The sequence below is a fragment of the Mytilus californianus genome, unplaced genomic scaffold (assembly GCF_021869535.1).
Source record: "Mytilus californianus isolate M0D057914Y unplaced genomic scaffold, xbMytCali1.0.p SCAF_7, whole genome shotgun sequence".
Lineage (NCBI taxonomy): Eukaryota > Metazoa > Mollusca > Bivalvia > Mytilida > Mytilidae > Mytilus > Mytilus californianus.
In genome coordinates this window covers 84,078,680-84,104,810 of record NW_026262723.1, presented here as the reverse complement: position 1 = coordinate 84,104,810, position 26,131 = coordinate 84,078,680, and the positions used below count along the sequence as shown (strand labels likewise).

At 31.4% G+C, this 26,131-nt stretch overlaps 2 protein-coding genes across 3 annotated transcripts in view; both read right to left on the bottom strand.

The window, feature by feature from the left end:
* The window catches only part of LOC127707734 (uncharacterized), a 47,231-nt gene extending 25,879 nt beyond the window's left edge, over positions 1-21,352 (bottom strand). Inside the window, exon 1 of the mRNA XM_052212464.1 lies at positions 21,304-21,352. The gene's annotated coding sequence lies outside the window, so the exon portion shown is untranslated. The remainder of the gene's footprint in view (positions 1-21,303) is intronic.
* Positions 1,476-16,677, bottom strand: LOC127707732 (uncharacterized). Of its 2 annotated transcripts, XM_052212444.1 has the most exons (4): positions 15,100-16,677; positions 14,344-14,395; positions 2,465-3,142; positions 1,476-2,171 (listed from the first exon to the last, which is right to left on the bottom strand). In XM_052212444.1, exons 3-4 carry the CDS (start codon positions 3,053-3,055, stop codon positions 1,758-1,760), a joined length of 1,005 nt encoding a protein of 334 aa, XP_052068404.1. In that variant the 5' UTR covers positions 3,056-3,142; positions 14,344-14,395; positions 15,100-16,677; the 3' UTR covers positions 1,476-1,757. The 2 variants fall into 2 exon arrangements, with proteins under 2 accessions (XP_052068404.1, XP_052068405.1); XM_052212445.1 differs by lacking the exons at positions 14,344-14,395; positions 15,100-16,677 and having other exon boundaries at positions 2,465-8,324.
* Positions 21,353-26,131: the final 4,779 nt, after the last annotated feature.

Sequence of the window (26,131 nt, the reverse complement as noted above, 5' to 3'; positions counted from 1 at the left end):
AATTTACTGACCCCATACATATAGTATAAGGTCACTAGCACACTGTGTTACGAATAATGTCCTCCCTATAACCCTTTTTTGCACGACCTTAATGTCCCCTTCTCGGTCAAAGGAATTTCTTGATCTGCACCTGCATATACCAATAAAGATGATGTCAACTAGAATTAACCATGAAAACCTTATTGAGTGTTATTATTATTAAGAATTTACAGAAAATTCTTTAATCCGGAACTGTTGCCTGTTTTTTACTTTTTATTTTTCATCCTGAGTAATGGAATTTAATACTAAGGCTGGAACTTATAATGTTCGCTTGCCAGACATTAAAAAAACATAATGGAATTCTTTACCTATTTTCTTGTTCTCACTTAAACAGGATTTGTTTTTCAATTTTTTTCAATTATATAGAGATGATAAATGGAAATAGCACTTTATAAGTTTCGTGCATACGTAGTGCTTTTCTGGATTTAATTTCATTAGGACCTCTCAAACCAAAACATTAAAAGCCTTTGTATAAATAAGAGATGAATTATGTGACAAAAGGGGCACTACAAAAGATGCTCATACGATCTTTGACTGAAGTTGGGACCTTAGGTTTGAATAAATTTTAAATTAATCGAAGGAAAATTTTAATTTTTTTTTATCATAAAACATGTCAGTGGCAACGCATTAACTAATGGACTGAAAATAACAACGATTCAGATAAGAGACATATACAAATAGTGAAGATGGAATAATATCGTATTAACGGACAAAAATTTCTGCACAATGAATGACCTTCGTCAGTGACCACGTTTTTCAAAATGAAATATCAAAATTTTCAAAATAGATCAGATATAGGAAGTATTAAACTATTGCATCCACTGAAACTACGTATAGGTATGCGAAACAAACGCAGCAAAGTTGGCGGGTTTCACTTAGATTATGGTATGCCATATGTTTAGTAAAATGAAAATAGAATTCATAAACTATACCTCCGTTTCAAAAGACGATATTATCGAAATGATTCGAGAGGTTTCACAGGTAAAGAAACAAAAAATAGCTGAACGTTTGATTGGAAATATGAAAAAGTAACTATAAATGTACAAGAGAGGCTGAAGCTCCCAAAGGGATAAGTCGATAACAAACTTACAACGCAATGGCAAATAACGGAAAACGACCAAAAGACAAACAACAGTGTACAAATCACAACATAGAAACTAAAGACTGAGCAACAAGAACCCCTACTCTTTCTCTTATACCATTTGTTTTTAAAATTGTGGAAGCATACGATTGCTTGTGTTATTGTTGCTAAATGGATGAAATCGACAAGACATTTGATAATAACTAAATAAGGTGGTTCTTGCGAAATAGGAAACACCGTATTCTTTTAGCAATCTATCTTGTTTGAAAGAAATTCCATGATTAAACGATGACTCAATTCAAATATAAGAACTATAGATAGGAATTTTAGTCGAATCAAAAATAAAGACTTAAAATACACGTAATATTTTATGCTACAAAATCTGTAAATTTGCTATTACAACATTATTTTTAAGATAAAACACATACAACAATTATTGTGAATTATGAAGATACAACACACAACAGTTTCAGTTTCAAATTCATGTCGAAAAGAATGAAAAAGACAAAGAAATAATTAGTGTTATTTTTATATTTATCACATTATGCTTTTGATCAGAACTCGCCAAATCCCGTGCTAGTGTCCTTATATAAATAACATTACTGTCGTTGTAAAGAGACATATTTCTGGTGATATATCATGTATATTTAAGACAGTCTGCAGGTATATATCCTACAAGCAAGACCTCCCCGTGGGAGGCTGCAAATCTATGAAATTTTCTCTTTATGTCGTCATCATTCCGCGCTTCATGTGATTTTCTGAGATTTTCTTCTGTGAGATCAATAATATCAACATCTAAAGGTAGATTATTGACATCAATTTCTACGATCTTTTTGTTTCCGTTTCTGTATTTACTTTTTGTTTTTAATCTAAGCAAGTTTTGTGCTGCGGAAAGAGTGGAACATGTTGATATGTACCTAGAATCTCCTTCGTTGCTTCCATTTGCAACATGCTCTGCCACAGTTGTATTTGACCGCGGGTTTTTCGCCATTAATCCATTGTCTTTGTTTTCACCTTCTCGCATCAGTCTATATAACTTTCGAAATTTTTTCTAAAAACAAAAATATGATATATCACGTATAGCATAATACTCGCATTAACATTTTTTATTTTGATCTACATTGCATCTTAATGTAACTTATGCAAATTTTTATTGTATATGCAGCAAATTCATTGAATTCAATAACTAGTTTGAAAATGCGTTATTAAAAAATATTGTTTTCCGGATATGACTTGTTAAATGTGAAAGGTAATAAATTTGATATGTTTTTTTTTTTAAATAAACATGGAAATGGAGATGTAATGTTCGTTTAATATAATGCATTAAAATCGTTCAGATATTACCGCTTCTTTTCTCTTTATTGGTTCGGGATCTGGAACTCCAGATGTACGGCTGTATAAAGTATCGATTCCTGTTGAACTGACATCACTGTTCTGGCGAATGGTATCACTTTCTGACACAGTTTCACTAACAGTATTGATGTCTATGTCCTGTGTTTTCTCCTTCTCACAGGAAATTTCACTCTGCTCAAATTGATTTTCGTCTTTTTGAGAAACTGGGTGGTTTTCCAAATCTTTTGACTCCTCGCCGTTCTCAATTCTAGTGATAGTTAAATTTGATTTCAGTTCATTCTCTTGATCGAGATTAAAGGCGTAATCATCTTTTAAATGGGCGATTTTACTTTCATTTAATTCAGAATGCGTTGGTCTTATGTTCTCTTCTTTATTTTCGGGACTGACATTATTTTCTGACTGCAATAACTTCTCTTCATTTTCAACTTTGATGTTATCCTTTGCCTGCTCATTTTGAAGATCTACTTTCTGCTTCTTTATATTTTCATTATCATCAACAGAATCTGAGTGTTTCCGTTTACTTCGAGGAACTGTACCTTGATTTTCGTTTGGAAACATTTCCGAAACTAAAATTTTGTCCATATTTTTGGTTTTATTATCGGGTTGATATCAATATATCAGGTACTTTGCTGATCTCGTATTTGAAGCTACCACATAAGTCCGATATTCCTGCAAAGGCAAATGAAACATGGGAGTTTAATCTTCATGTATTCATTAAGATGGTTAAAATAATTACAAGATTTTGAATGAACGGTTATTATAGGGGAATTTTAATCGAGGTTCCTGTATCATTGTATAATGAAAATGAATTTTACTGAATATTGTTTTATTCTTTACTTAAAATACACTGAAATTTTTTTATAGCTAGGACTCATTATGAAAATCTCATACCGAGCAATAATACAATGTACACCTTTTGTTTGTTTTTCTCTCGATATCATTTACTAAAGAATTAATGTTAATGTTATTGATTAATAGAGATTTCCAATAAAATGACTTTACTCGACATAACCGACCTAACTCAACGTATTTCGTCCTGTTGCATTGAAGCATTACGGAGGGGAGCATAAACTGCATGTATTTTTACTCTTTGAACACGCATTTTTTGCTGATATAGACTTAATGTAAAAATCAACCCCAACTACTTTTTTTAATCTTTAAAAAATTTGTTATTAAATTTTGAATGATTTTATTGACACAAACATTTTAATGGAATAAGTAAGCTAGCAACTTGTAATCAAATGCACCCATCATATCTTGTCATTTCACTTGACCCATATTTCAGTTCTTCTCAAAATATGAATTTGAAAAACTACCAAGTAAAATTTAGTATGAAAATATTAAAAGTATGAAATCCGAAGCGAGAGGGTTATCTTTTTTTTTTTTTTTTTTTTAAGATTTAACGTTTAAAAGTAGAATCCAACACACCCGAATGAAAAAGGTGTACGCGACTAACTTTTTTAAAAATTATTTTTGTATAATTCAATTCAAGATAATTTGACGTGGGCAGAAATTCATATCATTTATACATTTATCAAATAGTACTTTTTCGTCTTTAACTATAATAATGCATGGGACGAGGTTTTTGTCCATGTATACCTAACATGCATTCGGGGATACAGGGTAAGAGGGGGTACTCCCCCCTTTCGATCGCCAAATAATTTTGAAAATCTCACGTTTTCCACGTTATCTATACAAATTTTTAGTACTAAATCGTCCAAATGTTTTTTTTTTATTTTGAATCGCTACGCTCGGCAGTATGAATTCAATTATCGGGAACTACGCCTTTTTTCAAATATCTTGGATCCAGTCTTAATCAAAAATTGTATAGCACCAAAAAGAATATAATGATTGTCGTTTGACTTTGATAAATACGTTTTAAAAACAACAATGTTTGACCATTTGACATCTCGCTTGAGATTTAAAAGTTTAAGACTACATACTGAATTGGATTTTTTCCTGGATTTAGAGCTCACTTAACACGAAAATGTGATACTGGCGTGCAATCTAATGGACAAATAATCTTGTTTCTAATGTTTCTTTTTATAATGAATATTTATTTATTTATTTATATATAATTCCACTAACAAATCATCATGGATCTTTTGCCGATAAATTATTATTACATTTTATAGAAACTACATATAATCTGCTATACAGTTATGAACACTAATGGTCCTACAAACACTCTGTGCTTTTGACATGACAAAAGGTCTTGCTTTTCTAGACTGTTTATGTACTTTTTATACTACATTTGTGATATGTAAAAAAAGACGATGTAGTATGATTTGCAATACGACAACTCTTCACAATAGACCAAATGACACAGAAATTAACAACTATAGGCCACCGTACGGCCTTCAACAATGAACAAAGCCCATACCGCATAGTCAGCTCTTAGAGACCACAGAATGACAAATGTAAAACAATAAATCTAACGGTCTAATTAATGTACAGAAAACGAACAAAATCACAGCAACAGCACGATAACCACTGAATTACAGGCTCCTGGCTTGGGACAGGCACAGCCATACATAATGTGGCGGGGTTAAACATGTTAGCGCACTTACCTGGTACAGTGGTGTAACAGTACGAAATAATTGATTAATATTCTAGACTGGATTATTAGTTGTAATTGTTTTTAAGATGTGTTCAGTAGCTGTGAATAATCTAAGATCGGCACATGGAGTTTATTTGGAAATACTAGTAATTGCTGTTTTTGTGCTTCGTTTTAGTCGGACGAGTCACTCCCTTTCTTACTGTTTTAATTATGAGTAGACATGATCATTTGATAAACATACTTCTATGATCTCTATTGGCCTTAACTTGGACATTTACAAAACCTATGTAGCAAAGAGATGCATGCGTAAAATAAGTTCTCGCCATAAATTGGCTAAAATATCAGATAAGAATTTAGCCTCAAGCTATAATACATACGACGAAGATTTAGCCTCAAGCTTTAATAATTAATGATGATGATGATGAAACGGATGTTTGTCGTATATCCAGCGATAAATATTACATATATTTTATGCTTTATGTGCATATATTATTATTCCAGCAATACTTGTTTATTTTAATTTATTTGATTTTTCTCCTTGTTTCTCTGTATCAAAAAGCTCAGTTTTTACTGTAAAATGGTGTTTCAGAGCTTCCACTTGCTATTGTATTAATATCCAGTAGGCATGCAATTATTATTCTAAATAGTATAAAATGTTTTTAACAAGTAAAGATTACCCCGTTTTGATCCAGACTTCCTTACCACTAGCATCTAAGATACATAAACTGACAAAATATTGTACCCGCACTCATATTACAATCACCCTGTCTGTCCTGTCCGTCCGCCAGTCTGTCCTTTCAGCAAATATTTTCAATTTCTCTTCAAAAGCATAAGTATTCTTAGCATGCATTTTTTTCCGATTTATTCCTTACACTCCGACATGTATATACCTGGATCCGTGTGGAGCGCCACACTATCAAACAGAGTCTAAATGGCGTGAATAACGACTACAGTGGCTCGTGCTGTTGTCAACAATAAGCAAATACTCATACCGTATTATCAGATACTAGTGTATATAAGGCATTGACTTTGAAAAATGTAAACAGTTCAAACGAAAATAAATATTTTTACAAGAGTAAAAATAACCCAAAAATGACAGAACGTAACCAACGACATCTCCTGAATTGAAAGCTCCTGACTTGGGAAAGCCAATATAGAATTTGGTTTGATTAAACGCGTTTATCAGCGCTCAACACTCTGGTGTAACAGCACAATGTAAGAAAAAAACCTGTAAAATTCAGTTTGAAATAGCTCAACTAATCAAATTTGAATTAAGCCCAAAACAATTACATTTTTATGATGAAAGACAGAGAGTACCGATCTTAAAGTACCCCCAGGTACTGAAAGCTGATTCTTACATGTTAAATTATCTGAGAATATTCAACGTATTTAGTTAAAAGATATTAAGGAGATGTGGTATGATTGCCAATAAGAAATGAAGTGGATGTAAGCAACGATAGGCAATCGTACGGCCTTCATCAATGAGAAAAATCCATACCATATAGTCGACTTCAAAAGGGTCCAACTTGGAAAATATGAAACAATTCAATAGAGAAATTACCGGCCTGATTTAAAACAAAAAAATTTACGAAAAACAAATATAACAGATATGAACCAACGACAACAAGTGAACCACCGGCTCCTGACATGGGACAGGCACATAAAGAATATATACATATTTAAAGTAAATATGAATATAAAATGTGTTTTCAGCCGTGTATCATCTTCACTGGTGATACTATGCATGGATAAGTCGTAGAGTTAAACTTTTATATATAAATATATACCTCTAAGGCGAGACAAAAATTGAAACTCCAAATTTTTTATTTACTCAATCAATATGTGATAGTTTTAGAATCCAATTCTAATTGGATTAGTAAGACTTGTCTTAATCCAAAAATAAAATAAAAACAACTAAACTGAAGTGGCATTATAGTTAAAAAATGTAACAAGTATATAAATTGGCATTCTCATCCACTTTTAATCAGAGATATTTTGGGACAGGACATTTTTTAGCCAATTACTATGTACTATAAATTGATAGTTTACTATCCAAAGCGGTCAATGTTTATATGCAGATTAGTCATCAATTGCTAATCAAGTACACCTTCCAAATTACAATCTATATAACGAATTGGTGTACACACTTATTTACATATATCATTATTATTTACAAAATTCTTTTTTTTTTCTAATGTTAGTTGAAACTATTAAAATTTAAAGAAGAAGTACAAGACCTGTACTAATTTTTTTTTAAATATACACATCCCTTTGTCGTACCTGGGGAAAATCGGAGATTATAAATAAACAAGATAAACTACAGAAGAAGAGAACGTTTGAAATGATGCTGAATAAATGTATGACGCAATCCCAACTTTAACAGAGACAAATTTTGACTAACACTTTGAATTCGATATTTCTGAAATTGCTAGAAAAATCTGTCTAAAAATAAATACCTACGGAAATTAAATATTTTAAAACATTAAGAGACGAAAGGAAAAAGGGACACCAATCTGATAACGACAAATAAAAGCATGTCAAATATTAAATAATAGAAGGTTCATTTGCAAAGTATATCGAAGAACAAAGTCATGGTCAAAACCATGAAAGACAACTCAAATCAATCGTATGATAGGTAAAGATACGTGTATATACGTGGTCTTATGACAGCAAAGTTTTGGCGGGAATCTCAATAATCACGTGATATATAAAAATGATGATTTCTTTCATTTTTCATCATCTTAGAAATACTTGATATTGATAAAATTTATCATTCATGGGTTTAATAGTTTAGGAATACTAAGTTAAAACTTTAGGGACGCATTTAACAAAATTAATAGGTTAGCAATAACCGATCCCGTTACGTGCGTACGTCGAGTTAGGTACGTATGTCATTTTATTGGAAATCTCTAATAATACGTACGTAATATAGATGCAATGATTAAGCGTTGATTCTTGAAAAAGAAACCATGCGCCCGGAGGCGTTTATTGGTGAGAGAAATACAAATATAACATGAATCAACGCTTATGCATTGTATCTATAACTTGCACTATTGTGTTGATGTCTTTTCAAAATTAATGCCGTTTCTAAATTAGAAGGTATTGTAAGTGAGTATAAATAACCCTGTTATCATGTTCGACGCTACATTGATAAATTTAAGTTTACGTTTATTGGTGAGAGAAATACAAATATAACATAACACGTCTGTCTTTGAATTATTATGCATCTGAATATTATCCGTTATTCACAAAATAAGACATATTCGAACTTATCTTTAAGTATATATAATAAGTATGTTACCGAAATTTCTAGCAAGAAACCTGATTCCAGGCACATCACAATTTACTCGCATAGATATTTGCAAATAAACATTTGTAAAGATATAAAGTAAAACAGATAAAATCATACTATATATAAAAACCAAAAATGCACAAATTGAATGTAATCATTTTTTTTCAAATACGTGAATTAGCCTATAATAATCCAAAAAATAGATGGGAAACCCCACTTTTATTACAAAAATATCCACAATAACATACAAAATATGGAAAAACGGAAAAACTAAAGAATAGGGACAACGGAGAAAAAACAGGTATTCGAAAAAAGGGACGAAAGATACCAGAGGGACAGTCAACCTTAACCGACAAGTCTCTACTTCTAGCTTGACTCTCATGGATCATAACCTTGTGGCAACCAATTTATACTATACGATTACTATTATGTATATATAAAGGTACAATCCCTGTGTGTCCATTGTACCGATGTGTATCATATGTTCATTTATATATATATAATGAACATCTAAATTCCAACCCATTGGTAGCCGAGAGGTTTCGTAGATGTGTTGATGTCAGTCAAACCTAACAGATTTCAAGGAGGGGTTCGATTCTCAGTGAAGGCATATTAAAATTTTTAGATTAATTCCATTATTGAAACTTAATGAAATTAGTCACACAAAGGAAACAACTGAATATGATGTTATAGAGAAAATCCAAATAACTGTCCATTCCTGGGAAATAATGGAGCGGAGGGCCGGAGGGCCGACGCCTATTATTTCCCAGGAATGAACAGTTATTTGGACTTTCCTTAACTTAAAATACACCTTAAATATTGAGAACGAATCTTTAGATTATAACATTTTAAAGAATTTTATTTCATTTTGTAATGGTTTTCTTTTCATTTTCCCCGTGGTGTACCCAATAATCCACAGGCAAATTTAAGATCAAGCTGCCCATCTACTCACTTAACGAAGTTTTTATGAACAGTACAATGATAACTATAAAAAGATATTGAATAAAGTTAGTCTAGATTTATGTTTTAAGTCATTGGATACGCACGTCTCTCTTGTGGTGGTATTAAAAGGATTTTTTTGTGTCTTTAAGTGGTATTTCGGGAGAGAGAAAACACTAATATTCATGCACATATGTTAATGGATTATGGATTAATGTATAATCGTCTGAGAAAAATAACATGGTACAACTAGAATAAATTTCCAGGTATGTAACACTCTAGTATAGGTTATTTAACTGATAAGGATGTGCTCGATTTGAAGTCATATCTGAAACAAAATATGATTCTATATTTCAAACCATTCTATTACATCAAATAAAATTAAACAAGAAAACAGTGTTTCATGTTTCATGCATAATCCAACGATTTTTTTTTCAGCTCCCTTGACATAAATGTTATGCATGGAAATATTTATATTCAAATAACAATACAAGCAAACTGAAAATATGTTTTCATTCTTCCCTATTATCAGAGAGGAGGCAAACAATTTTAGGGAAAAAAAACGCGTGATTAAAAACATTTCTAGATTGCGTTTTGTTTGTCTTTAACTTTAGTGGAAAACTACTTTTAGATTTCATTTAAACATTTCAAGATTAACGCTGTCATTTGCACTGCCGATATAACTGTTATATTTTCTACTGGACATATAACAGTGAAGGAATTCGATTGTGTTTCGTGTTTCTGTTGAAAATTGAATAAAATCCCGTCCAATATTTAACGCAAGCCTTATTCAAATGTTATTCATACCCCTCAAATTCTATTCATTAGTACCATATTCAAATTATAACAATGATAAATCAAATAATATACCTAATACGCCATTTTGACCATTTCAGTTTCTTGAACTACTTATTCTATTTAACCACAATATTATTGTAGAAACTTTCTGAGTAATATTTCTTTTTTAATGTACATATTAAAATGGAACAAACCGTTTTTGCTGTACAAAAGCAAAATACGACACTAAATTTCAAGCAGATGATATCTTAAACGGTAAAATTAAAAGCAAATCTGTAAGTGAAATATTTGTTTTCTAATTTTCCTTATTGTTTAATGTTAATGTGTTCAATATAACATAAGAATCTGAGTAAACACATTTTATATTTTGTAGATGCACAGGAGAGGAATGGCACTCAATGGAAAATATTTGTTTTTTACCCGCTTGGATACTATCCGTGACAGAAATTTAGCCAAGATTTGCATCGGAAAACAAATTGTGGATAATGATGTGGAATTTTGGTGAAAACGATACTATATATTATACGATAGAAATACGACTCGCAAATAAAAGCTGTTTATCAATAATGAGATATTTGGTGTTCATTGCATTACTCATCCCAATTTTAAAAAAAAATCCATTTAATATCAGCCAGTTTAGTAAGTTTTCATCTTCATTCAATATCGCGTTACGTCCTTTGGAAATATTTCCATAGGTGAACACTTTTTTAGAAAGTGCCCATGGAAATACCCAAAGGGCAAAACGTCCGGATGAATGAAGATGGACAATAGAAAAAAACTCTCCATTCCTGAAAAATAATGGAGTCTAAATAAAAGATTTGCGTCACAGGTGTATTTTAGTTGGTGAGTCCATTTCTTCGACATATTAGGAAGCGTTGATTCTAGAAAAAGAATCCACGGTAAACGAATAGGCTGACGTCACAACAATGGTTTAATACATAATAACCTCTAGATTTCTTAAAATGCGGATATTGTTTTAATGAAATGGTATGTTATAAAATTTGGGAAATCATTTAAATTTAATGATTATTTCTCTCTCATACATAGTTCTGATTTCTTCTCCAGTTTTGATTCTACTTTTTAAAATTTTTAGTTTTATCAGTCCTTTAATGAGTTTGTGAAGAATTTTATTTTCGAAAATTTGAGCTTTAAGCATCACTGAAAATACATTAGTTGTCGAAATGCACATCTGGTGAAATAAATTAAATGCACAGTAGTTTACCGATTTTCGAATTTCGTAAATCAGTTGGAAAGAGACAAATCAAGGATGCAAACAAAAACTGAGGGAATCGGATGAACTCTAAAAGCAGTGAGACCGAGTGAGTCGACAGGGTAATCGTCTCTTGCTATGCGTGCATTACCAGCAATGCGAATTCACACTCAGTCAAAATGTCATGATTGAAAATATATCACAATGTGTTTAATTACAGACCAGACGACTATACTGGTACCAAAAGATCTAAGAACGCAAAAACATGTCGAAAGTGAGTTGAAAATTCGTGATGGTTACCGTAAACTTATGTAGTGTTGATTTCAGTCGTTTTTCCGCGGAATTTGGAGCAATTATTCTGTAAGGAGCACATCCTTGTTAATGATTTTTGTATATTGTGAATATGCACGAGCGCCACGTACTAATTGAGATATGTAAACACCATACGATGTAGCAGAGGCTATGCTTCTGCTCAGAAATGGGAAGTTTGTTATAGATTCTAGTTTGAAGTCGTCCATCTGTGTAAATATCGAAGAAAAGATCAAGATATGAAGCAGACTTTCTACCTTCGGTGATATCCTTAATCTCAAATTCACTGGGATATCTGAGATGAACGCACTCATTGAAATGTGGGTTACTGAGTGACAGAAAATCATCAACATATCTTAAGGTGAAATGAATGAAATTTGCCAAATGCTTTTACTGTTTGTCTTTGAGAAGGTTATGTATGAATTATGCTTCATATGAGTAAAAAACAAATCGACCAGTAATTGCACAATAAACACCCATTGCAATACTGACTGTCTGCTTGAATATCAATCCACCAAAAAGAAGTTGTCGATTAAAAAGACCAGCATTTTCAAAATATCAACTTCTGTGAAGTTGTTGTAGAAATCAGTGTGGATCTTTACAAAGTAAGATTTTTTTCATGGCATACAAGAAGGAATTTTATCTACGTTTCACTTTTTAGTTGAAAAAAAGCTCTGCTTAATAAGACAATGTAGTCAATCTTTCAATTGAGCATGGGGAATGGTTGTGTAAAGAGCAGAAAAATCAAAGGTAGATATTTCGAATTTTTAATGATCCACATCTGATTGACACCGCTGGTTGAATACATTTCATTACAATATCTCTAAAGACCTCTTTTATTGTAGAAGGTTAGTATCGTAAACTTTAGAAATATATTTAGTCGAACATATCGACGACCCAACTATATATCGTTCTTTATAAGGAATGTAGTGAAGTTTAGGTATCAAGTATAAAGATGGGAGATTTGCATGGTTCTGTTTAATGTTAATCCCAAAGGAGAGAATGACGGATTTGTGATTTTTCTAAAATATCCTCTTTCGTGAATGATATAGGGGTAAATGTTGGTTTTCAAGTTTTGCTGTGAATTCCACGCTTTTAAGTGTGACATTCCAAATAATGACAATGCATATAAAAACAATACTGTTTGATGCTTCGTTTGCGTGAAGATAGGATAAAGCATTTACAACATCGTGTTTTATGGAAGGGTCAGAAACCATGTGGTTACTTAAACTTGACCAGTGAGACTATATTTGCATGGGGACGTTGCACAAAGCAATTTGGTGGTTTGGATTTTACATTCCTACCGGTAAAGGCCTCTAATCTCTCATATCCTCTTGTGGTTGAAATCTTGAAAGCAATTATTACCGTTAATGTTATTGAACATACTTATTCCTTTGTCAAGTTCGTCTTTATAAAGATAAGGAGTTGTTGTATGATTGCAAATAAGACAACTATCCACAAAAGTTCAAATGAAGTGGATGTAAGCAATTATAGGCAGCCGTACGGCCTTCAACAATGAGAAAACCCATACCGTATAGTCGGCTATAAAAGGCCCCGAGATGAAAAATATGAAACAATTCAATTGAGAAAACTAACGGCCTAATTTAGCTTGTTTGAATTTTTTTATTTGGCCAAGATGTTGCTTTTCTTTGAGTAATGGTTTTTGATTTCCATCTCCTCCTATTTATTTAGTCATTTTTAGAATTTTCAAGAATCAAAGTTACAAATACCTGATTTAATGGAGAGAAAGAGTTTTGGAAAAATTGGTTCAGACGGTTTTCATAGGAACAAACGACGATTGACCGAATGAGGTTTTAACGCTCGTAATAACAATCCTCTTACTGGTATGATTCATACTTCATTTCAATCAACAATGTATTGTGAATTCATCCATCCAACTCGGTTGCAGCTGCATAATTATACATCCACTAAAAACCAAGAAGACATGGCTGTGTGTTTAATCATTTCGCAAAACACAAGGATAAGGCTCTAAGGAACTCATTACTAATAACAAATTGAAATTAAATTGATTTGACTTTAAACTTTTCAAATAGCTAGGGTATTTTTGAAAAAAGAAACATTTCGTATTTCATTAAAATATTATTTCCAATAAAGTTGGGTTTTTTTGGTGATGGACATATGCTTTGATTGCTTGTGACACAGCAATACTTGATCGTTTATTGCACGAAACATGTGAAAGCTTTCGCTATTATTTTTTAATTCTGTAAATGTACACGTCATCTTTAATAAACTCATCATAGGTACCAGGATTAAAATTGTGTACGCCAGACGCGCGTTTCGTCTACAAAAGACTCATCAGTTATGCAGGAATCATAAAAGTTTAAAAGGCCACATAGAGTTCGAAGTTGAGGAAAAGACATTTTATTGTATTGTACAGAGTCTTATCAAAAAGATATTTCACAATCTAAATTAAAATAGGATTGTGATTGTGTGTGCCTTGACTATCACATATATGCGCAGCAAAAACACAAAAAACAAAGGAACAGCGCTTTTATGTCTGGTCTTCTTCTCAAAGTCATATTGAGACCTTCAACACGGAGCAAAATTCCCCTCACTCGTGTTTAAGAGGTACCTAGCACCGGTTTAAGCGGAATTTTTTGCAAACTGACGATTAAGCCACAAATGTAAATTGAAGAACAAAGCAATGGAGTAATATCAATAAAATAAATCTTGCAAAGAATTCAAAGATAAGTTCATTGAGGATTCATGCTATTGTGAGACCGTAAAAAGGTTTCGCATACCTGTCTCAACTTTTCTTGTTATACTACAAGCCTCTATGGAATAAGTTGTTTTCTGAAAACATGCAACAACATAAGAAAAAGTAGGTATGAACATAGTCAATTTCAAAATTAAGTGTAACATGAGGAAGCATGTGCCAAAATAATTGGACAGAAATCCATGATAAAAAATTCATTGGGATGTTGCTTTGACCTGTACCAAGTCAGGAATATGCCGGTTGTTTTTCACTTATTCCGTAGATTGATAGCGTTTGATTTTGACAGTTTTTATGGAATTCCCCTTTTTTCAATTTGCATTGGAGTTCGGTATATTTGTTATACATTTTGTACAGTGTTTAATTTCTTTTTTCATTCGTTCCAAAATGTTAGAAAACGCCGACAAAATATCGTGAATGATATATCTGCATCATGAATAAAATTGAACAATGTCAGACTATGATATTGGTGACAGGTCTTACGACTATTATCTAAGGTCAGTTGATTTTTATACAAAGCATTCTAGACTCCGCACTATTTAGAGCTTAACATGTTTGCAGATATTGATATTCTCCTTTTACACAATGTTAACACTTTTTCCTTATATATCTATATGATGACATGTCATAAGGACACTCGAGGAGCGAGAAAGAAGGGTTATAAAAATCAATATGATAAGGATAATAGACTTGGATACAAAGAATTATGACGTCATTTCCGCCCAGAAATCAAATATCTGCATGACAAATATATTTTAGCTACCTATGCGGTAATACTACTTACGGAAATAGTCTTAAAAGACGTAATGGATGACGATGACAGTTGATGATGATCATGAAGATGGCAGGTACCAAATATGCTGCAAATGATAATATACCATTCCGGATTCGTCTCCAAAATCTGTGCATTCTTCTTCCAACTTATTATGGTGTATACGTAAATTTTGAATAGTTTTTAATTTTGAAATTAGAATATAATTGAACCAGTTTTTATTCTTTAAGTAGACGAAACGCGCGTCTGGCGTACCAAATCATAAGCCAGGTATCTTTGATGAATTGTATTGCAAATTACTATCAACTTCCGTCTCATGTCTTTACAATGATTGCGAAAAACAACTTTCAATGGCTTTTTTTTTTCAGAACAATAGAATACAAAAATAATAAATTGCATTTATATAGAAATAAGGAGATTACGTATCATTGCCAACAAGAAAACTATCGACCAGTGACCAAAAGGCTAGAATGTATTGTTCAGCGCACGACCTTCAATAGCTGTTTTAAGATATCAAGAAGTATATATATACAACTGAAGCTCTAGAAAAATATGTTCTTGTAACACGAAAAACACCCTTCAGTAATATAATCTGAAAAATAAATCTGCAGTCATGAAAGTCATATGATACGTCACAATATATACAAAAAAAAGTTCAAGATGTTTTATATACTTGAATGGCCAAGTTTTATTATAAAACACGCGTTCATGGATTTTCTTTTAAAAGAAAATCCTTTGTCTTATCCAAATCTTCGGAATGTACTGCTGTTGAATAATTGTCTTCCTGTAATCAAAGTTACCGAGTGACCACCCGTATGCACTGATCCTAAACATACGACCTCTCGTTCGAACCTCGCCAACCACAAAGCGCAAGTGGGTAGGAGAAGAAAAGGAAGAAAAGATAAACACACGTGAAATATATATTGTTTTAATTGACTCTTAACGAAAACGAAAAAATTGTTGATACACAAAAAACATTAACAACTTGTATGACAAAGTTTAATCAACAAAAGGAAACGCATGGAAAATATAAAAAAGTCAAAGTAAAATCGCTCTATTATCTAATCTATTTTCCACCTGCTCTATGATTGAGTGTTGATTGTTTATCAAGGTCACGATCGGTTAACTTCGGCACCAAAACCCGATACTTAATTAACAGCTACAGCTTTCGATGAACAATTACCAAAATGAAATATGTTTTGCTGATTATACGTAATGGATTCCTGCTAAATGTTCAAAAACGTGTATAGATTTAATTTAGTATATATGCATGCATTGATTCAATAATTTCCTTTGCATTGTAATTACAAAAAAACTCGTGTCATATGACTTTAATAGAAACTTAAAAAGCACAAAGAGAAAAAGGTATGTTCTTCATTCATACTGGTACGAAAAGTCCGGAATCAAAGCAAACCCTCAAAAATGCGATTTTGAATGAAAACAAAAGCTGCAGGACCATATATATATTTTGCAGACTTATTCACACCCAAAGATGTTGAAAAAATCAGAATTTGACATTTTTTTCAACAGAATTTTCATAATAAAAACGCAGATCCCCAAAAATTCTACTATTGTCACCTATGGCTATGCAAATAATCACTTACATTTAACCTTGACAACGTATCACACTTAGGGACAAATGTCTACAATATCCGACATCGATGACAGTCCAAGGGCTCTGAAAATTTAAATCAAAATATTATTAATGCAATATACAGCTTAACCATTAACAATGAAAATGTTCAATAAAAAGAGATAACTTTATCTTGTCACTTAACATAGTTTTAAAGTTTTCAGAAAAACAGATATAGTTATCTTGATTGTAAAATACACCAACACCACGGAAGTAGTTATTAATCTATACATGTACTATACATTCTAATTATACATTTAAGGTAAATTGCCCGTTAAAACATTTATTTCAGGAGAGATCAGTGGGTAAATGCATATTTTAGACAACCCGATAAAGGTTGAATAAGAGTATCTCCTGCCATTTTATTGTCAAAATTACACAAATGCCGACCATGCGAGATCCTCGTGTGTTGTCAAGATCGTGAATAATTCCCGTAGTAATATACATTTGGATTAAAAATTATGGGCGGACAGAAATTTGTAATGTTTTTGAGTGTGAACACTTAATAACATCACAATGCATTTTTATTATGCACAAGAACACTTTTGACTGATAGAATATCAAACTATTAAAAACGCATTATTTGCAACCATTTAAATATTTGCTGTGAATAATTCTACTTTCGTTTTTCGAGTTTCAAAAAATTACCCATGTCCTACATAATTGTTTTTCTGAAATAAATGGATTCTAAAAATAGGATTTATATAGACTTTGTTTAAACTACCTACAGTGGTTGTTTACCAGGCTACAACCAGTATCACAAACAAAGATTAGAACTGATCATTTTAATACTGAATTGTTTCAAATGGCTTGTGAATATATTTACTAGTAAGACTTGTCACTTTTAAAATTCATTGAAGAGAAAAATCCTATAAATCATTATCTTTTATGCAACAAGATTTGTGGTAAGGAGATGGATTGTCGCTTGTGAATTAACGATATCATTTAAGTCTATATAAGAATATACAATGATATTTGTTCGGATTCTTTTTCTTAAGAAATTTGATAAAATCAATGTCTTGAACAATTCTAAGGTCCCCTGTGCAAACCATAGCTACATATAATGAAACAAACACTTTATAAATCTAGTGCGTTCGAAGCGTTTTTCAAGATTTACCTTCAACAGGAACGCTGAAATCTAAACATTTAAAGCCAGGGATGCGTTAATACACACCAACATTGGAGCCATATCACCAAAAAGGACATAAACAGAATAGCCAAATTAATCTAAGGTCAAAAAGGTATAATAAAAATACCAAACTACAAGCAATTTAAAAAGGGGAAGTAAAAAAAAACTGACAAAATCAAACGCTATCAATCAACGGAACAAGTGAAAAACAACTACCATATTCCTGAATTGGTTCAGGCATTTTCCGAAGAAAATGGTGGGTTAAACCTTGTTTCATAGCCATCTAAATCTCCAATTATATGACAGTTGTTGATAGTTCCGTTATATTGACAAAATTGGGTGAGCAACCCAAACAGACATAATGGGTTAATTTGACAATAATTGGGATCCAGCAGCCAAATCTATGTAAACAGATATACAACACAAATTTGCCTCAGGGAGTTAGAAACTTAGTCTAAATATTTTTTGATTTATAAACGGGTAAATTTGAATAAATACCGATAATGTTATTTCTACATCCGTGTATTTTGCAGGAAATGCTTACAGGTGGTTGTTCTATTAATATGTGCATAAGGAATACATTTATTTGACGTCAATCATCATAAACCGCCTGGTTTTTTTTGTCTTTACTGTAGAATAAACATGTAATGATAATCATTGGCTAAAATTCAAATCTTAGGGGAAATTCAGCCAAATAGGATCATTAATCTTTTATTACTTTTTATACACAAGCTTTTCTAAAGAGCCATCAATATTTTCTATTGAAAATAACGGAAAGAGTACACTGTCAAGTATAAATTTCAAATTCATCTTTCAAAAAAAAATTTGGATTTTGACATAGATATTCTTGATTAGCGATTGCTTGTAATACATAATTTTCATGTTACGTCACTTTCTTCACAAATTGGGTTTCCTTAAGGGATGGGAAATACGTTTTGTTTTGTGTTAGTATTTTCATAAGCATATATATATATATATATATATATATAATTATAGCAAGTTTTAGCTGCTGTATAAAAACAATATTAGGCCAATATCAGAAAAAACATTAACTTTTGTATTTCGCACGAAACGTTTGAATGGTTCAGTAAACCTGGTCCTTCTCCAGTTTCTAAGCATCGAACAAAAAAGTTGATATTTTTCTGACGTTATTGTTTATAGATTTACAAACAACTGCATTAAATTACATAAGTATGGCTCTATGAAACGAAAGTACGGTATAAAGGTACTAAAGGTGAATACCACTGCCAATTGAAAAAATTGTATAAATCGTTGAGTGTTATATTTCATTTAGATAATTTTCTGAAAATTCATATTAATAATGATATAGTAGCATATAAAAGTAGTGGCAGTTCCTCATTGGGATAATGAATACTTAATCTTTAACGGAAGTTAAGTTCACGTTGTTGGATAAACTATCACAATTTATTTGAGATTTGTCATGAGTGCATAACGTGTTTCAACTGTGTTGACTTAATAATTTAAATTCGGGTTTTCTTGGAAACTGAGATATTTCGTATAATTGTCCCCTGTTGTGACTTGCATAGCTAGTCAAGGTCGTTAAGCACCTCTTTAGATATACAAACTTGGCGTAATACAAGATGGGACTTGAGATCTAAAGTATTTGAAAGTATAGTTAGTAGCACCAAATTTAAAAAGTGTAACTTTCAATTGTATTCTAGAACGTGATCCAATTCATTTTTCTATTTATTTATTTCTCCTTTTTCTCGGTAGTTTTATCATAAAACAAAATACAGTTCACCATTAATATAATGCTTTATAAAACCTTGTATAAGTTCACACCAGCTTTCCTTCTTTAATTGTTTTTTTTTTTTCATAATCTGCTTGCTAGGTGATTGGAGAGAAAAAAAGTAACTAATGTTTTTGTCATTATGTTGCTCTTTTGTTTACAAAACTCAGGTGAAGGAAGTCAATTTTTCAGCGCTGTGGATGTATGAGTATAACATATTTTTTGTAACTTCCTTATGAATAACCGTTGTGTGTTTATTCAGCGTGTCGATTATTCAAAATTGATATTTACTTACATTTGAAATATTTCATTTTCAATCAATTAAGATATATGTCATAAAAGAGGGGCGAAAGATACCAGAGGGACACTCAAACTCATAAGTCGAAAATAAACTGACAACGCCATGGTTAAAAAAGAAAAAGACAAACAGACAAACAATAGTACACAAAACACAACATAGAAAACTGAAGACTGAGCAACACGAACCCCACCAAAAACTGGGGGTGATCTCAGGTGCTCCGGACGGGTAATGATTCTATACTATATTGTATATTATGGCAACATTTTAAGTGTGGTCTTTTAATAACAACAGTCTTTATTTTTACTATGCACAAGACACGTTTTAATTAGATAAAAATCAAATTATTAAAAACGAATTACTTGCAATCATTCAAAGTATTTGCTGTAAATAAAGGCAACACAGTAGTATACCGCTGTTCAATAGTCATAATTCGATTAAAACCGAGGGAAACACATCAACTATAAGAGTAAAACAAGGGAACAATAGAAACACTGAACTACAACAAAAGCAAACGCCAACATACATAGAAACAACTGCCATATTCCTTACTTGGTACAGGACATTTTAAGAAAAAATGGTGGGTTGAACCTGGTTTGATGGCTTGCCAGACCTTCCGCTAATATGGCAATGTTAAAAAATACCGCTAAAATGACAATACTACGTTCGTTTTACGAATTTCTAAAATCACTCGTATCCTACATTATCTTTTTTTTTTTAAGTGTACAATTGATTTGTCACTGTAATCATACTCTGTTCTTTTGTTTTCAGAAATATGGAAAAAAATGACTGAAAATGGGGGCCAAAATAGGACAAATATGGAATTTGTCTAAGTACTCGACGGTTGTTGTTTATACTTAGGAGTGGGTAAAACTGACAATTTTAGCGTTAAATTGTCAATGATTTACGAGTATGCTTACTGGCAAGATTTTGTGTGAAATGCGTCTCTTCTTATTAACTTTAAATAGAGAATCAAATAATATATCATTTTTCTGCTGTAAATTCAGTTTTTTTTCGCATGCACTTTATTTTTGGTTCCTGAACCAGAAGCCAATGAGAAATGTTCGAATTTCTAAATTCAATTATTATTCACAACATTCTAAGAAGTAGCTGCACTTTTTCAAACATAAAATACATTTATTTTGACGTCATTTATATACTTTTTCAAACATTTATACATTTGTTTTGACGTCATTTTTATGACTACCTGTTTAGTTTTGAACTTGTGCTCAAAATGTCAAATGTTTACGGAGAAAAATAAGCCAAAATAGGGATCATTATCCTACTTTATCCTTTTGTTACGTCTGTTACCAAACACGGTTAACTCGATCATTGTTTCATGACATCCTATAGCACATATGGAAACGGGATTTCATAAAAAAATTTATGTTATATACTAAACTTACCTGCTTTGACAATGTACTGCTGATTGTTCAAAATTAAATGTACTAAAAAATCTACCCTCTAGTTTATTTATTCTTGGCAAACGCCCACGTTAATTTTTCGAAAAATTGTAAAATAAATTTCCAGTACTAGAATTTCAAACTGCATTTAAATGACCGACATAACGAAAGTACGAATATAATATAATTGTGGTTTACGAAAAGTGATTATATTGATCAACTGTTATGTTATCCAATTGTTGAATTTGATAATTTATTAATATAATTTTCTCAAAATTCATATCAATAATACAGGACTTTCTATAAACTTGCTTCTGAAAACCTGAAACAGATTTTTGAATAACACTTAAATACGAATTATTTCTTTTGTTGAAAGTATACTGGTATATGACTGGTTCGCTGCAATGAAGAGAAATGGTGAGAAGTAAATATAAAGCAATATATTACTTTTAATTTAAACACATTTCTTGTTTTATAATCCAGTCTAATTACAAGAATGTTGAAAATCAAAGAACCATTTATTATTTCAATATTTATCTTAAAATCAACATGGATTTAAAACCGATAATCGTTGACCTTTTATTAAGTTGAATCTACAAGATTAGGAAGTAAGTAGGTGGCTAGTGTCCAGGTATTTGATGAACTGTTCTCCTCTTTTTTTTTTAATTTCTGTGTCTTTTTTACAAAATGAGATTGATAACGTGTTCGACTGTGCTGACTTCATGCTTTGAATATGCATGGGTTTTGTTTTGAAAATGCCAATATGTTTTTTCTTCTATTTACTTGAATGAGAGGATTTTGGTTATATCACATTTGTTAATAAGTGTATCATACCAGAACATGTTTATACATGACAAACAAATAGCAAACGAAAAGTTCTTGACGCTGGTGTTCTTTTTCAATAATCACAAGTTTTAATAGAGAAAATTGCATTTATCGGAGTTTAAAATGAAATACTAAAAGTACATATCTTCAGATAAGATTTCAATTGTTCTATTTATAATCGACTGACAATAGAGACCAACATTCCTAATCGTAGGTCAAATGTAATGACTGGTGTTTCCCCGTTTCTATATAAAGATGTGTAGAGATATGTATGTTTTATCTGTTTAACCAATGTTTGACCTTTACATAACACATTTAACTTGGGTTTTTTTAGAAGTTTGTACGGTATCAATTACTTAATGAAAATAATATGTTAATAAAGGAATCGATTTTATTAATTCTTCAAGACAATGTTGAATGATTGTTATGTTAAGAAAACATGTGTCTCCATACTTTATAATACTAAAATGATTACTCATTCCTTCAACTTAAAAAAGGCTAGCAGAACTATACATATTACTTTCGACGTTTAAAGCATGAAAGACTGCAGACAAATATGGGATCAAAGTTTAATGTGCACGGATTGCAATGTTTACAAATGACAACATGATATACAGTATTTTATACTTTTTATACTTTATCAATAGATAAAGCCCACATTGAGACACTTTATAATATTGGCACAGTTTCGGGTTTGTTATACTAGATCTAAATTTTTAATTTCATAATTTCATAACTAAACACAAAGATCAAAGGAGGAGGTATGGTACGTAAGAACTATTATTTTGCCCCCGCCCTGAAATTGCAAAAATATTAGATTAATTCAAGCCTTAAAAATTATGTTAATTGTATTAATAAATGAACCTGTCGATACTTTTATTTTCAATTGGCATTGCACAAGTCATGTCTTCTTTTTGACTGTTCATGACGTTAAAACACTAAATCCCTGGGATGTGTTTTAGTTGATTTTAGTCTCTGATGCATGATTTTTTATTATTAATTGTTTTTGGCTTTAAACTACCTTCAGTAACTGCGAGTACTCTCAAATCGTACTTTCGTGTTAATATGACCTGTTGATACAATTTGTAATGCATTTGTGTTATTTAATGGTAACTTATTTAGTGTTATATCTCACTATTTTTAATAAATACCACCTTTGATAAGTGTTTGGTATGACGATAAATTTTCACTTCTGTTCTCGTACTATGAACAACAAATTATTTATTTTGTAAAAAATATTTCCGTACTCCATGTATACCTTGCAACAAAATTATTTTTATTTACCTGCGTACGTTATTTTATTTGGCGGCATTTGGTCCAAGGTTATGGTTGTCTTTCTAATATTTTTTTACATTTAACCCCATTGTTTTATTAATTTTGTATTAACATTGTGTCATAGATCAAATGTATTCGTTCAGTGTATGTTCACTTATTTTTGTTAATATGTCTTTTGATTGAGTTAAGCCATTTCAATTGATATTTTATAGTGTGTCTTTCTATGTTGTGATGTTACCCTATTGTTTCAGGTTGGGGTGAAGGTTTGCGCCTATTTAAAAGGTTTAAACCCACTGCATTTGTTTGCACCTGTCCTAAATAAGGAACCTGATGTTCAGTGGTTTTCGTTTGTTGATGTGGTTCATAAGTGTTTCTCGTTTCTCGTTTTTTATATAGATTAGACCGTTGATTTTCCTGTTTGAATTGTTTTACACTAGTCATTTTTTAGTTTCTCTGTTATATCTTTAATCGTAGACTACTGATCTTTGGCATGCATGTTTATCATTATAAGAAAACACTTATATCAATAAGACGGTTGAAATTTCCTTTTTTTTTTTTTTTTTTTTTTTTCGTCTATTTTTTAACGCATTCAATCTTGCTTTGTTTGAATTTCGGGCGAATCCCCATGAATTTTCTCTAGGTAAGTGAATGGCAATGACATGTATATGCTTTCAAAACATACGTGAACTACTTCATCTCTACTTATTATCTAAAGCACATTTTCTAGAAATTATAATAAAACCAGCTTGCCTAAATTGAATGTACTGATCCATAAAAAAGGTATTAACACTTAAAGATTAGTAATAACCAAATTGAATGACTTTATTGAAAAAAAATCGTTTGTCATCAATATTCTATAAAGGACAACATGATCACGATGTGGTCTTGGGGGAGATGCAATAACAATAAATCATAATACTCAATCATACACGTTTATTATCGATCAATGAAAAAAAGATTTTAAAAAAGCGTACAATATCAGTAATTATATATAAGTTCAGAAAAAGAAACCGGCATTTTTTTCATTTAACAAAGTCAAAACTAAACAGAGACGACCGGAATTGCCTATATATCACTCATTCATAATTTATACTTAACTTAAGATCGGACATATTGGATTATCTCCCCATTACCAGAACATAACTTGACTTCTGGTTTCAATTGCTTGAATAATTTTCAGAATATATTAATTTTCATCGTGTCTAAACCTTATACTGATCTGGTACGAATAATGCTCGTATGGAGAAGGCACCCGACATTTAGCAAAGATTTTGTTAAGTCACTTTACATATATATGTAATGCCAATAAATCGATCCTAGGAGAGAAAATAAATGTTCAAAATAATGAATCTTTTTTTTTAAGTAAGTGCAATCGTTTTATTTATATAGGGTTAATATATATTTCTATCTCAATATTTTGACCTTTTTGCTCGATAACATACTGTGTCTGGCGTAGAAAATCAATTCTGGTATCTATGATGAGCTCGAGTTTATTTACAACCACTTGATTAATGCAACTGCTGGTTAAGTTTCCTCCCCGAGGGTATCACCAACCCAGTAGTCAGTACCTCAGTGTTTACATGATTTATTATTGATATGGCCATAATTATAAATTAACCATTAACAATACTATGAATTTTCCGATATCTTTAGGATTTTCAACCCCAGAAATAGATTCCCTAAGCAGTATTTGGCAAAATCTTTATGAATTTTGGGGCCGCAATGCTCTTCTAGATTGAACTGTTATAGATTTTAAAAGAGGTTAGAGCTGATCCCAATTGTAGTTTAAATTGTATCGCAATTCAGAGTAAAATGTCTGGCGGTAATCAGAAATTAATAATTTCAGGATCTCAGACAGATATTGAACCTGATTTATTAACAAGTAGTTTAGCTACCTCGTAACCCTTTGTTTTAGATATACAATTATACCCCATAAACATATGCAATATGTTGAAATTGTAACGCAACCGATTGAACAAGACGGAATTTAATTATTTTGATTTTTAAAGTATCATAGTTTTAATATTTCATTACTGTCTGACTACTTTGCAAAGCACCATTTATTTGATACTTAATTTGTACTAAAGCTTGTGACGAAGACAAAAATAAAATTCAAGGAAATTTAAGGAGGCAATCTCGTTCAAAAATCGAAAAAAACAGACAACACCGTGGAAAACATAGAAGAAATACAAACAAAAGTGCAAAAACCACTACACATTTAACGATCGCCGGACATACTTGCTAAAAAGTGGGAGGAATTCATTTCGTCCAGGAAGCCCTGCAATTGCTTCATAATAGATATTTTCGAAAACTAGTCGACACTGACACTTACACCTATGTCTCTGACAACAGGTAAACTTTTGATTACGGGTCATCTCACTATTTACAATGATCACAAGGATCTAATGGCTGTTTAATGTATTTTATATATTGAATAAAACTTTATTTGTTTCAATGTTTTGTTCCAATATTTAACTGTCTGTTTCGTAGAAAATATAACCCGATGTTCATGATGTATTGTGTAAAAAGAAATAATTTGAGAAAAAGCGGATTTTTATTATAGATTTACACAGAAACAGGAAAGTGTATTTTATGATATGAAACATGATTTAATACAGATGTTATTTTTATATTTAATTCAGGAGAACATCTGACTTCGACAATGAACAAATTATGCATAATTCAACTTACTGTTGGTAGTTTGCATGATTTTTTGTTTTTTGTTTTTCCG